The following is a 13,877-nucleotide window of genomic DNA, read 5'->3' on the forward strand; positions in this document are numbered from 1 at the left end:
AAAACATGACTTCTCTAACATCACTTTAAAATTCTTGCAACTTTATGGTCAAAAGCTTAAAAGAAGTTCATACTTGATAATTGTTATCAATTACTTGTACAAATGTCCGGTTCACGGACCCACGCCCTCTAATGCACTTGTTCTCCACTACCCTCTTGAAATTAGCCAAAATTCAACGTATTACGGGTCCTAACAACCCAAACCCCCAATCAAACACGTCCACGCCATGCACCAAACCGCACCGGATCATTCCCTCACTCTCTCCTCAACCTCTCTCTCTATTCATTTCTGGAAGATCTGCAACTCACAAATCTGTGTCTACACAAAAACTCTGCGTTTTGCTGCCTCCTGTGAAAAGAAGCCATGAGCGACCCAATCGAGCCCGCAACGACGTCGTCTTCGGCCAAGGATCCGGCCCTCCTGATTCACCCGCGCCGCGAGCCGTTCGAGCACGGGCTGCTGCCCATCCCCAAGCTCATCTTCACCGACCCGACCCAAACCCTAATTCCGCTCAAGCAGAAGCTGATCGAGAAGTCGCCGAGTCACCGGGTCGACTCGGCCGCGATCTCCGAGGCGCTCCAGATCTCCATTGATCAGGCAAAGCTCGTCCTCGATACTCTAGCCTCGGTTCTGCACTCGGAGTCCGACCCGCTCGTTAAAGCCAAGCCGGACGGGATTGACGAGGCCGGAGCCGATGTGCATGATCTGGTTCTGTTCCTCTACATTCAGTCGTACAAGAAGTTGCTGCCGCGGACGCACAAGGACTCGGCTGCCGTCGCCGATGTCTGGCCCTCGACGTCCGCTTTCGATGGGTATTTGTCCGCTTTGTCGCCTTTGCAGGTGAGAAGCTGTTCCTGAATTGATCTTTTTTTTTCCTTTCTTTAGTTAATCGGTGGTGCATTGTGCAATGCGTGGGATTAGGAATTGGTGTACTGCGATTAATTGCTTTCTTTTTGGGGTTAGTTTTCATATTTCGGGTAAATTTTGGTTAATTAAGTCGAAAAGGTTGGTAATTTCATTCAAGACGTTGGTTTTGTTGACATGGGATTGCTGCCATGTTGAAAATTGGTTTATTCAGGTAATTTTTTTAACTTTGTGTGTGTTCGTTCATTGGGGCGTAAAAGTTATTGGTATTGGAATACAATGTGGATTAAAATGGAATCTAGTTTTATTGATCTATTGATTATTGGAAATTATTTTGGTTAGTATTTGGCTAATCGTACTATTCATTGTGTTCTGGTTAGAGTTTTGATCAATTGCGTGCTTGGGGTGGGGGTTGTAACAACTTGTTGCATTGTCAACCACGTCATTGGATTGAATGCACTGAACGTAAAATGCTCAATTACCAAATCTTGGCTTGTAGTGAGTGGGCCTCCTAGTTTGTCTTCCAGGATGTGTATGTTTAGATCCCCTTGGAATGGCAGTGCTACATTGTGCCTACCCTGGTTTAATTAGCTTTATGTACTCAACAGTGTTGCAAAGTGGTAATCACGAGGTTGATTATAAACTTTTAGGGTGGGTTTATAACAAGTCATTTCCTTGTCTACCATGTCGTTGGACTGAACTGCACTGAAGTAAAATGCTCAAGCACCTAATCTGGGCTTGTAGTGAGTGGACCTCCTAGTTTTATCTTCCAGGATGTGTATGTTTAATTCCTTTGGAATGGCAGTGCTGCATTGTGTTTGCCCTGGTTTAATTAGCTATATGTACTCATAGCGTTGCAAAATAGTAATCATGAGGTTGATTATAAACTTTAGGGTGGAGTTGTAACAATTCATTACCTTGTCTACCACACTGTTGGATTGAACTGCACTGTTAGAATGCTCAGGTACCAACCTCAGCCTGTTGTGAGTGGACTCTTAGTTTTATCTTCCAGGATGTGCATGCTTAGATTCCTTTGGAATGGTACTACATTGTATCTGCCCCAGTTTGATTAGCTTTATGTACTCATAGTGTGCAAATGTTAATCACGAGGTTGATTATAAACTTTTAGGAAAGGGTTTTGTTGATTTGGTTTCATTTGGATGATTTTTGTAGTACATAGGGTTTAGGGCTATACTAAAGCATTTTCAGTATCAAGATTTGGGCAATACTATATAACTTGTTGCATCATTTGTGTCCTGAAACATTTCGTATTTTATATTTAATTGCTCGGACTTTGATTTGAGACATTTATTTTGTTGGATTAAACTAATATTAAACTTGGAATTCCAACACATGACAGCTTGTGCGTAGCAATAGTCGGCGGTTTATGCCATCACAGGCTGATGAAGAAGCACACCAGTTATCATATCTGCAAAAGCATTTGGCCAATCTTGTCTCTCTTTTAGCAGAACCTGTGGAGGGTGATGGCGAAGAATCTCTGGTATGTGAAATTACTACTTAATCTTCTCTGGTTTAGTCGATTATTCACCTTTTTGGCTACCAAAAAGTAAATTGTGTGCATTTAAAGATAATGATTGCTGGTACTTTTTTCCAATTCGATAGAAAAACAGTACTTGTACTGTGAGCACCACCCAAATCCTTGATTCGTGCTTTGGTTGGGTCATAAGTGCAACACCAATTATCATCACTTGTGAAAATTTGTATTTGTGGGAAGTGATTTCTTCATGATAAGTTTGAAGTTTGAATAATGAACCTTACATTCTACATTCCAATTGCACGATATTTACTGAAGTTTGCTTATTATTAATCTTAAAAAAGGTCAAGTAGGACAGGAATGGAATGGAAATGCAGTTCAATAAATCCAACACATGGTTCTGGTGGAACAGTTCATCTGGATGACAATAAGTTGCGCCATAGAATTTATGTATCCTAGTGTTTTTATCATAGACATCCAGTGCTGATTTTTTTTTTCTATTTATGTTATGGAATTTATAGTTGTATCTTTTTTGTTGGTATCTCCCAAGCCCACTTAATGATCTGATTTAACCCTTCATAGGTTTTGACCATGGAGAAATTTGAGCACCTTGGGTTTCTGCTTCACTTTGGTGACAAAGGATCTGAAGGAAATCTATTCAGCCAACGTGCTCCCTTTTTTGCAAATTCAGATCCTGATATGCCTGATGTTCCTGTTCCTGCAGCACAAGTTCACGATTGGGTTCTACAGAATATAGGTTCTTCTTTGGAACATATTTCAGAAAGGATTTCTCCAAAAGAAAATGGGCCACCCAGTTCCTCAGACCAAGATGTTCCTATGGCTGATGCCTGCACGAGTTCAAACAAGGGCTCATCTAGTGTCAGAGGCCCAAGTTTTATTGAGGGGATCTCTAAGTCATCTCTTGTAAAGCAATCATCTGATCTTAAAGGTTCTTCTGTAAAGGTTTGTTCATGAATCATAAGACATTTTTATGTTTTCTTGTAACTAGTTTATAAAAATGTAATATCCATTCTTTTTTCCTCTGTGTCCTACATTTACGGGATGTTTCAAAATTCAACACTTCTAGATGTTCAGGATCTAGAATCAGAAAGAATAAAATGAAGAGAACTCAATTCTTAATAAGGCACAAGAATCAAGTCATTATTTCTATTGGGGTTCTAATAACTTAATAGCTACATGTTATAGACATGAAATGATTATGAATATGTGAGTGATTGCATGTCACGTTGGGGATTTGCTCTTGGGGCTGTGAGAATGCACCTGTTGTGTTGTGTTTGTGATGGATTGAAGGTTTTGCTATGCTATATTTTGGTTTCTGAATTGGCTAACTTATTTTAAATTATTTCATAAATGCATTTTTTTCACTTTTAATTATCATTTACTTATTCAAGTTTCAAGTCTGTTGGGTCCTGCTATTATGCATAAGGAAGGGAGGTAGCTGCTCATTCAGTTTGATCCTAATCTTAGTTATAAAGATCATTGACCATTGAACTAATAATGCACTTGGTTAATGAAACTTGTCAAGATTGTCAGCTTTCTTGTTATCTTTTCTCAACATGTTTCTTTACATGCTTTGTGCGTAAAAGCAGTGAACTAAAATTGGATTGTTCCTTCTAAGAGGTATATTGGTTTGGTAGTAACTTGTTTGCAATTTCAGGTTTTAAATTGCCACGATTCAGTTATCTACATATTAGCACCTCTGAGATATGCCACAGTTTATGGATGCTCTGATGCTACAATTGTTCTTGGAGCTGTTGGAAAGGTAATAGGAAAGGCATTTGTATTTATGCTGTGGCTTATTGACTGTTGAGTGACATGACTACTTTGGTTGTACTTATTCCCTAATATATAGTTGGATATCGAAAAAAGGTTATTTCTGTGGTGAAGTTTATAGTTGAATTGGAAATAGTTTTCTCGCTCTAGTAAATTTAAACATAGTATCAGAATGATTAGCTTGTGGTCTGTAAAGGTCTCTGGATTTGTTTATCCTTCATCTCTGAAAATTTAGTATTAGATAAGTTGGTTGAGTTTGGTTACTTGATGTTTTGCAATAATGCTAATAACTGATATCTTCAGAGTGACTTTGCAAGTAGGCACGTTGCATTTCATTCCCACTAAGCTTTGCCTGCCCAGTTACTTTCTTTTGGCACTCATTTACCCCTTCCTATTACGAATACAAAGTTAGTTTGCAGTCGACTTTTTAAAGTCAATGAAATTAGCATGTAAGTATATAACACACTGAAAAAGAAGGCTTTTGAATTTTGTTTGTCTGGTAGTTTGTATAATAGAATGATTGTGTAAATTACTGGGTTGGATCACAATCGAACCATGACGGATGATTACTCTTTATCTCTGTTTGTGAAATCATAATTTGAATGGTGTTTCTGTGAGTTACCTCATATGCTTCTTATGTGGTGGTTAATGCAAAGTTTTTATCTTCTTGTAAGTTCATTCAATTTTGGTTGGAAGTTTTTGCACAACTTGTTTTTAAGTTACAGTTCTTGCATAATGGTTTAGTTAATCAAATGTAATAACTTTTGTGACATCTAATTGTTAGGCCTGACGTTTTGCCCTTTAGTGAACATTGGAAGTAGTCCAATGTCTGTATATTACACTAAACCGGCCTTTAGAAAATTCAAACATTCTCTGTTTCAATGTGAAAATTCAAACATTCTCTGTTTCAATGTATGTTTATATTTGCTTTCTACTGGAAAGCCTTATTCTGTAAATACTATATATCATTATTTGCTTTGATAGTCTGGTGATTACTTTATAATATTATGTGAAAACAAAAGACTCCCTGTAAATACATCTGCCCAACTATGCACTAATATTTAAATGGCCAGTCTTAATTTTAGCACGTCTTGAGCTTTTATGATGCTGGAAAATCATGTTTTGATCCCTTACCTCTGTATAATGACTTATTAGTTATTACTGTCATGTGGAGTGGCCCACCTGGTAATTACTGTTTTATATGCAATGAACGTGGATCGTTGTGTCACCTGGTTAATTTGAATCTTAGAGCTTGGATGATCTGATGTCTCTTGCAGGCTGTGAGAATCGAACACTGTGAGCGAGTTCATGTGATTACAGCAGCAAATCGAATCTGCATTGCTAACTGCCGCGAATGCATGTTTTTCCTTGGGGTCAACCAGCGACCACTTATTGTTGGTGATAACCATAAGTTGCAGGTCTTGCCCCCAAGAGTTGATTGCATTTTGTTTCTAGCCAGTACTAGGGCAGATTAATTTTCACAATATAATCTACTGCAGTATATCTTAACGTCGATTTCTTTTTGTTACAACTAATCTTAATGTGGGTTTGCTGGTATATTGGTTTGACCTGTTTTGTTTTTTGTAAACCTCCATGACTTTCTTTCTGTTATCTCATATATGCATTGAACTTAAAACAATAATATGTTCCACTGGCATGTTATTGGCCACTCTTCTAGTTCTATTGTGATTCGTATCATCAGAAATGAACTTTCTTTCCATTCTACATTTGATAGCATGCCCCCAGATGTAATAGTTGTTTTTGACATCTGTTTTCAGATTTGAGAGGGTTTCCTGTACTCTTTAAATTGCTGAGTAAAAAAAGAAAGAAATGTCATGCGAAACTTACCAACTTATAGTCAACATGTTTTTGTTACACACATGCACTCCTTTCAAACTGATGTTTGCTGACAGTCTTGACGCATTTAGTTGCTGTGGTATAGTGGTTTGTATGCATGGTTTTGTTATGTTGAATATTTGGGGTCAAATTGAATACACTATGACTTTAACAAAATTAAATTGTTTTTACTGAAATGTAGCATTAAATTCTTTGATCATAATAAGTATTTGTTATGATCATAGTTTTCTGTGTTTTATTCTTCAAGTTCTAATGAAGATTTAACATGTTCAGATCTTTGTTTTCTCCTCCCAACTTTTATCAGGTGGCACCATACAATACATTTTACAGTCAGTTGGAGGAGCACATGAAGGAAGTTGGGGTTGACACTACTATCAACAGATGGGATGAGCCCCTGCCACTTGGAGCGGTTGACCCACATGATTCATTATCTCATCCAGCAGGTGTCTCTGAGGCTCAGGCCGAGTCCGCTGCACACTTAGACCCTGACCAGTTCACAAATTTCTTGGTATTATAATTTTTACTACAAACTGTTAATTTAGATTTGGATAGCGCATTAAAGGGGTTTCCTTAATTTTCTGAAGTAATTTTATCGGAAATTAAATAGAGAAAAGCCTCTGAAGGGCTCTACCAACAAAGTCTCTGGACAAAGTCATGCATTTTCGGGGCATAACAGTTGTATTTTATGAGTATGTTTCTTCATTTGGTTGGGGGAGGGTGGTTGAGATGGCCATGGCTGTAGAGTTACTCATTTTCTTTCTGAATTATCTAGTTACATCCTTTATGTTTCTTTTATGTTCAGATTCCAAACTGGTATGGAGGTGAATCGCAGGGCTCCACTAAAGACAACCCATTTCCATTACCAGATGCTTATATGGCTTCCCAGCATAGAAACGTATGTTTACTCCGGCTTAATATTAGTGTAGATTTTTTATGTATATATTTGGGGAAGTTAGTAGATATTTTCTTGCAGTTTTACTAAGAATCCCTTGATGTTTGATTGTTCTTTTAATTATTCTAAACTTTTTCTGCAGCAGAACAATCTTGGGGAGGTAAAGCAATTATTGAAGGAAGCACCTCTTGAAGAAAATAGAAAGCGGGAATTATCAACTGCTCTCCACGTATACTTTAAAGACTGGTTGTATGGTAATGCTCATTATTACAATGGTTTCCTCATGTTGACATACACGTGCTAGAATATTGTATTTTGGAACATCATCAGCACTTTGCAAAACAAAGTTAATCAGCATATCCTTTATTTTGATCCATCAATAGTTGTTTTCTAGAAGGTAAATTTACTCGACTTACTTCGCAACTTAACAACTAGCTATCCTCAGCATTTTCAGGCGACATACGGCTGTTTGGTGTTCTTAATAGTATATAGTTGTTAATAACCTCTTTTATGTGGCTTTATGTGAACTATCACTGCATATTATTGAGTTGAAATTGTGCCAAAGACATACCATTACATGTAATTTCATGAGCTTTTATAGAAGATGAGTAGGATGTCATTGAAAAGCTTATCGATTTGATCCCTGTTTATCTAATTTGATCCATGTGACAGCTTCTGGAAACATCCGTCAACTCTATTGCCTACAAGGAGAATGATTTTTTTGCATCATCTGCCGTAGAACAAGAGCGGTGCAGAAAGAAGCTTGCTGTTTTATTCTTCAATCCTATCATGCTCGTGGTGCCGTTGGCAGCTGCCGATCAACCCCAGGTACTCTGGAATGGTACCCTGCATAATTGTTGCATTTATATGGTGCACAGATGGAATCAGAAAAACATTTGCTAATCTCATTGTAATATTTTTTTTGGGTAAAAAAATAATCTTACTGTAATATTTTGTTAACCTAGGTTCACAGCCTTGTGAATTTTCCTTTCTCTCTTTTGTGGGTCTAGAATGTTGGATCTCGACTCTAACCTTCGAGTTTCTATACTTTATCGCGAGGTTTTGTTTTTAGATTATAATTCTATACCGATTTAGCTCTCTATATTAATTTTTTTATAGTCGGAACGTCATCGTGTATTGTTGTAGATTGTCCTCATGATCTACTGGTTTGGAACCTGAATAAGGTAGCAAAAACTTGTACAATGTTGTTTTTGCATTACTGTTTTGACATAAACCACGTCCGGTTAGATTTCGTTGTTTGACTATATCGACCGGAGTTTGAATGAATCGTTTTCTCCGGTGGATTTCCATTGAAGTTCCCTTTGAAATGAATTTTTAAGCCAAGGTTTGCCGCTGCAAAAACGCGCTACAATGTCGGGGGTAGTACAATTTACAGAGAACTCTATTTTCTTCCTCTTTCCTTCAACCCTAAACCCTAAATATCAGCATCGTATTCGGGCTACGTGGTCGGGAAAGTTGCGAGTAGCTTCTCTGCTTGATCGGGGAAGAAGGTGATGAACAAATATGCACCTGGCATTTGATCAAAAAAGAAGATATGATATCTCATGGACCATGGCAACATAAGTGCTTTTAAGAGTATACAAAAGGACTTACAGATTAGCACAGTTCCAAGTACAGCTGAGATCTTTCCCTGAATAGTGACTAATCCGGCTTTGCCGGCATTTTGCAACTCCGTCGAACCAACAGAATCAAATGCTCCTGGTGTAGCAGAGAGTAGCAACGTCATCGATCAATCTTAAACAGCAGATAATCCCGGAGAAAGCGAAGATGTTGGAGCAAAAACCCTAACCTGGTTTTACGCTTTGAAGACCCGAAGTTACACACGCTATGTTTTCGAAACCCGCTTGCTCCAACTTATCGGCAGCAGCAGTAGACCTTCAAATTAAAAGGAAACAAAAGAACCTTGTCAAATGGTTTACAAAACACCGCCAGAAGCAGTTTTGGCTATCGAAATCCCTTAGCATTACTTGGTAAAAAACCAACCTCAATCCTTCCTGACACACCAGTAACAGTTTGCTTTCAGGTGAGAACCGGTTTTTTACTGACTCTACAAATTCAGGGTTCGGTTTGGTAAAAGGCAACCCATAGAAGAGACCAGAAAAATTGTTGTGGAGAGTCCTCTTTATGATTGTTCCTGCCCATAATTCATCAAAAAAATCAAAATTCCTTTTTTTTTTTTTCTTCTAGAGATGATCTTTAAATGATGATAAATAGAATGAGCAGTTTCGATTATTCTTACTTTACGGTGAAATGATGCCACGTTAGTCAGAATGAGTTGTCAAAGAAAGACTTGCTTACCAAAATCATTGTCTTGGTTTTCAATGAAGAGAGGCATATGATGGCAAGATTTGATATGAGCTCGTTCGTACTGAGATTTGTCCCGGACATCAATGACAGTATATCCCTCGACTGCAATAAGTTCTTTTGCTTCTTCTGCACTTACAAAATTCACTTCTGCTCTGATTGAGAAATTCCGACGACGACGGGTTGGTTGCCCTAAGATGGTTCCTCCACCATGAGTACGAGTCTCAAATTTCAACCAAGATGTGTAGAGATTGCTGTCAAAAAAATTCTCACCCCTTACTTTCACTTTCATATATGTGTGTAACAATTTCACTAGATTCACTGAGATATATTATCATGATTTCAATCGAGTTCAAAATGATCTAAAAAGAAACAATATGTAACAAAATGAAGATAAATTTTGTAATGTATATGAGAATGTGAAACTAAACAAGTGCTAAGTTTCTAGTAAAATTTCAAAGTGCTTCTCAGAAAGCACTTAGTAGCGGCCAACTACTAATCATGCGATATTATCCAAACTGAACCACTACACGGTTGGGCAGCTGTTGGCCTCGGTGCAATTAGAAATGAAACCATACAATGTAATTTGTAATTTACTATGTGAAGTTTCCGATGGGAAATCTGTTCTTCAACATGCGCTTCTCCGAAAAACACTTGGAACTAGGTGATTCTCCAGAATTCCGTAGCCACTTTTAACTTTTCCTTCTAAACACCATCATAAATGTTTTTGATTATCTGAAAACGCTTTTAGACCTCGTCTGAAAACATGCTAAACAATTCTCAGCAACCAAACAAGAAAACTCACCATCGAGAACCTGAGAGTATTCAGAATAGGAACTTGTCCTAGTAAAAATGCAGTCCTTCCAACATAAAAACAAAGACAGGGTGGGTACCTTGAGGACGAGAGAGTTGTACAGCAACAGCCAATCCCTGCCATCGAAGGAGTTTCTGGAATCCTCAAACTTCCGACTTCTCTCCTCCGTTACTTGTGAACGCAATCAACAGCCAATGATGGCCCAAGAAATTTGGATGCGGCAATGGGTTTCTACCACGTGGCAAATGGTGTTGGATAGTAGATATATTTTCCCAACCTTTTTGCTCGTTGTCTTTTCTCCCTTTATGGGAATACATTTTACGGAAATTAGGCTTACTAGCCCTTTTACATATACACAAACAAAATTAGTTCTGTGTGAGACAATTCGACTCTGATATCATAAAAAGATTTCGAATTTTATCATAAAATTAATTAACAATATAGAAAGTAGCTCAACATCTTATAATCCCTTGCATTGGTCTATCTCGCACTGATTGTGGGGCATTTTGTCCTCACATCATCAACTCTCAACAATATAAAAAAAGAGAAGTTATCGTGTGAGGTCACCGTTAAAGATGAACCATGAGTGTTGTGTGAGAGAGAAGTGAGACACAAATGAGCCGAGTTATCATGGAGAACTCAGAAAGGTGAAGTAGGGGATGATTTTTGTGTGTGGGCCATATGAGCCACCTGTCCGGCCTCCAGACTGAAGAATTTCTCCGACCAACAAAGAAAAGTTATCTTTGTTATTAACACAAGATATTATCCAAATATAAATGTTAAAATGATGATCCTATTGCTATTGCACATGTATAAAATTGTAGAGAGAGAGAGATGAGGTCCATCAGGAGGATATAATGGGGTTTCTGTCTTTCATCTGTTGCTGCTTTCATCATCGTTCTCGTGTCTGCAGCGAAGGATCAGCAGCAGCAGAGGAGGAGGTGGCAAAATGAGCTGCCTGAGGCAGCCTCTGAATTCTGAATCTCCGGTGGTGCCAATTCTGGTTCCACACTTCCCCGTCAACCCTAGCATCTCTTGTTTGTAAATTATTTTATTTAGAAAGAAATGTCGATTTAGTTCATGAATTATCACCTTATTGAAAATTTGGTCCATGAATTATTTTTCGATAAAATAAGATCCTAAATTCATTAAAAAATGCTAATTTCATCCTTACTATTATATTCAAAGCTATTTTATCCAATTCTTTGTCAGCTTAAGTCACTTGACACACTTTAGAGTATAATACCGTTCTTTTCTTGCATATAAACCCTTAACATTTAATATAGGTTGCGAACCTAACGTCTAATTTATCCTCCAAAGTTAACTCCATCCATTATTTCTTTATATAAAATTATCAATCTACCTTTTAATTTGTATCACATGCAAGTAGTGTGACTTAAATTGATTAAAAATTAAACATAGTAACTTTGAATATATAATATTATAGATGTAATTAACAAATTTTTATAATTCAAGAACTGATTATTTTGAAAAATAGAAAGTTTAAAGACATAATTTTTATTCAAATAATAATTCAGAAATTAAATTTACAATTCACCTTTTTATTTAATGGGGCAACTTTTAGTTTTTCCTGCATGCTTTTTTAAATCCTGTGTAAAGTGGCGGCTGAGATTTTGAGGTTATTATTATGTACAACTTAAGATCGGTGAGGATAAGAAGGTGAATGGAAGATTCTCCTGCCCTTTAAGTATTTGGTTTATATATTTAATTTCACTCTCATTCCCAGGAAGAAGGCAAAATTGACAAAAGAAAACCGTTTGTAAGCGTTGAATTGTTAGTTACAATCTTTCTTTTCAATTCACCGGATCTCAGATTCAAACCATTTTCCTCTTTTTAGACCAACTTCAATGGTTGGGGATAAAGCTTAAAAATAGAGAATTTTAAGTCATGACCTAAAAACTGCTTTCTTGCTTCAATAGTATGACTTAAAATTTTAGTTCGAAATTATTAAATAATTATTCTAATTTTTTTTTTCCAGTAGCTTTTAAAAAAAAATTAAAGTTATGGTAAATTATTCTAATTTATTTTTATGAACATTTCTTCAATTCTGATAAATACTAAAAAATCACACAACTTACCTCATTCTTAAACACAAATTCATAATTCAATCTTACAACAATTACTAATACAAACGATAAATGAAATACTATATAAAAAATTAAAACACAATAATTAAAACAATAGACATTAGCAAATAAAAATTACAACAATTACTAATACATTCACAGGGATTTTTTTTTTGGAACAAAGGCAACATATATTCAACCACAAACATTACAACACAAAGGGCCAAAATATACAACACAAAGGCCCCAAAATCGAAACACATAAACAAAGAACAGTAGCCCAACCAAAAGTTGAGACCAAAACAAAAGAAAACCCAAAAACTTTTGCTTCCGCTACATCGTCTGCCACCACCGCCACTGCAACCACCAAAACAGCACCCGTGCATGTCGATCCATCCAAAATCTTGCCCCAAAATAAACCGCGCCTCATCGATACCCGCATCCAAATCCAAGCTTCACTCTGAACACAGCTACAGACCACCAAGAACGTGCAGCCAATTGAAAGAAGCTCGTGGGAGTCCATGAGCAACACTGCTAACAAAGGCAGACAGTAAAGAGAGGGTGACGGTGCAAGGAACACCCGACCCAGTGGAAGCACTAGATCGATACACACCCACTCAAAACACTGCAACAAATCACGGTCAAAGGTGACTGATGCTTGAAAATTGGATGAAGATGGATGAGAGACAGCAGAGGGAAGAAAGGAAGGTAGATCATCCAAGAAACCCAAAGAAGAAAAAAGTGGATGGAAGAAGAGAAAGAGAGGAAGAAAAAAAAACAAAAGAAAACCCACCGATCCCAGCTGTAGCTAGGATCGGCGGCAACAGAAAGGGACTCGATTGGGAACCACTCACACAGAACGGTGAGAATCACCCTCAACCAAAGGGAAGGTCTCTCACAGGGAGAAAGGGTTGTTCTAGGAGTTTTAAGACCTTCCATTCATAAGGATATGGTGGACTTGGTCTAGATGGATCATTATTTTGATCATTAGATGAATCACAAACACTCCTTGGCATGGGGTCTTATAATTTTTGCTTGCTTATCACGGAAGAATTCTTCCTCCTTGGAGTATATATGTTGAGGTCCTCCTTCATTGCCTCAAACTCGAACCTTCCTTGCTCTAAAAGGTCTGCTGCATGTTCCTTTTCCATTTGAATCTCCATGAGTAGCGCATTCGGACCATTTCTTCCTTTGTCTCCTCAAGCCTTTCAATTTATTTTTCAACTCTAGAACAAAGCTTAGCACCAATCGAGTAATGTTGTTTAGACATATAAAACTGATCATACTGTTGAAGTACTATATAATACAAGTGAGCTCCACGTACAATGACAAAGCTAACTTGTATTAAAATGTAATGACATTTCGGTTAATTTTGTGCGTCTAAACGACATTCGAGAATGTGATGACATTGCATTTGCACTCTTTTGAGAAGCTAATAGTACTTGTTACATGACCTTGCGGTTGTCCTATTTAATGAGTATTAGGTTTTGATCACAGTATGTTGCAAGCGGCTGATTTATTATTATTATTATTTTCAAAAAGGGAACCAACTAGTGGTTTTGCCACAATATATTCTTTCGGAAAGATTCACAGAAGCATTTTTTTTTCAAAGTTAAAGGATATGAACCAATATCTCACATTCTGTAATGCATTGCAATTACAAAAGTGACTCTTTCGCACACAGAACTAAACACTTGTTCGGAAAATTAAAAGGGGTTTAGTATAATGATTTGATGTGTTTATTTGAAC

General features: G+C 37.3%; 2 protein-coding genes across 7 annotated transcripts; one reads left to right on the plus strand and one right to left on the minus strand.

The window, feature by feature from the left end:
• On the plus strand, positions 1-8,004 carry LOC137744815 (uncharacterized). 6 transcript variants are annotated; one of them, XR_015954056.1, is made up of 10 exons: positions 239-840; positions 2,225-2,365; positions 2,942-3,322; positions 4,038-4,142; positions 5,431-5,571; positions 6,315-6,518; positions 6,618-6,699; positions 6,813-6,905; positions 7,045-7,156; positions 7,575-8,004. XR_015954056.1 is itself a non-coding variant. In XM_068484618.2 (9 exons), the coding sequence occupies exons 1-9, from the start codon at positions 364-366 to the stop codon at positions 7,616-7,618; spliced, it is 1,695 nt and encodes a 564-aa protein (XP_068340719.2). In that variant the 5' UTR covers positions 1-363; the 3' UTR covers positions 7,619-8,004. The 6 variants fall into 6 exon arrangements, 2 of the variants coding, with proteins under 2 accessions (XP_068340719.2, XP_068340718.2); XR_015954057.1 differs by having other exon boundaries at positions 7,048-7,156; XM_068484618.2 differs by lacking the exon at positions 6,618-6,699 and having other exon boundaries at positions 1-840; positions 7,048-7,156.
• Positions 8,005-8,179: 175 nt separating this feature from the next.
• LOC137744816 (rhodanese-like domain-containing protein 9, chloroplastic) lies at positions 8,180-10,280 on the minus strand. The gene is made up of 6 exons (XM_068484619.2): positions 10,121-10,280; positions 9,222-9,481; positions 8,907-9,057; positions 8,713-8,798; positions 8,517-8,621; positions 8,180-8,432 (listed from the first exon to the last, which is right to left on the minus strand). The coding sequence occupies exons 1-6, from the start codon at positions 10,162-10,164 to the stop codon at positions 8,362-8,364; spliced, it is 717 nt and encodes a 238-aa protein (XP_068340720.2). The 5' UTR covers positions 10,165-10,280; the 3' UTR covers positions 8,180-8,361.
• Between the last annotated feature and the right edge of the window lie 3,597 nt (positions 10,281-13,877).

Source organism: Pyrus communis, chromosome 12 (genome assembly GCF_041283825.1).
Source record: "Pyrus communis isolate YQ-2024b chromosome 12, ASM4128382v1, whole genome shotgun sequence".
In the NCBI taxonomy this organism is placed as follows: Eukaryota; Viridiplantae; Streptophyta; class Magnoliopsida; order Rosales; family Rosaceae; genus Pyrus; species Pyrus communis.

What these genes read in the sequence shown, in the direction of transcription:
- LOC137744815 (XM_068484617.2), top strand. Translation starts at nt 364, where the DNA reads ATGAGCGACCCAATCGAGCCCGCAACGACGTCGTCTTCGGCCAAGGAT. An exon ending in TTAAAGGTTCTTCTGTAAAG is followed by an intron (nt 3,323 to 4,037) that starts GTTTGTTCATGA and finishes TTGCAATTTCAG; the next exon opens with GTTTTAAATTGCCACGATTC. An exon ending in CTTTAAAGACTGGTTGTATG is followed by an intron (nt 7,157 to 7,574) that starts GTAATGCTCATT and finishes TCCATGTGACAG; the next exon opens with CTTCTGGAAACATCCGTCAA.
- LOC137744816 (XM_068484619.2), bottom strand. Translation starts at nt 10,164, where the DNA reads ATGGCAGGGATTGGCTGTTGCTGTACAACTCTCTCGTCCTCAAG. An exon ending in GTGTGTCAGGAAGGATTGAG is followed by an intron (nt 8,799 to 8,906) that starts GTTGGTTTTTTA and finishes TTTAATTTGAAG; the next exon opens with GTCTACTGCTGCTGCCGATA. An exon ending in TCTTCAAAGCGTAAAACCAG is followed by an intron (nt 8,622 to 8,712) that starts GTTAGGGTTTTT and finishes CTGCTACACCAG; the next exon opens with GAGCATTTGATTCTGTTGGT.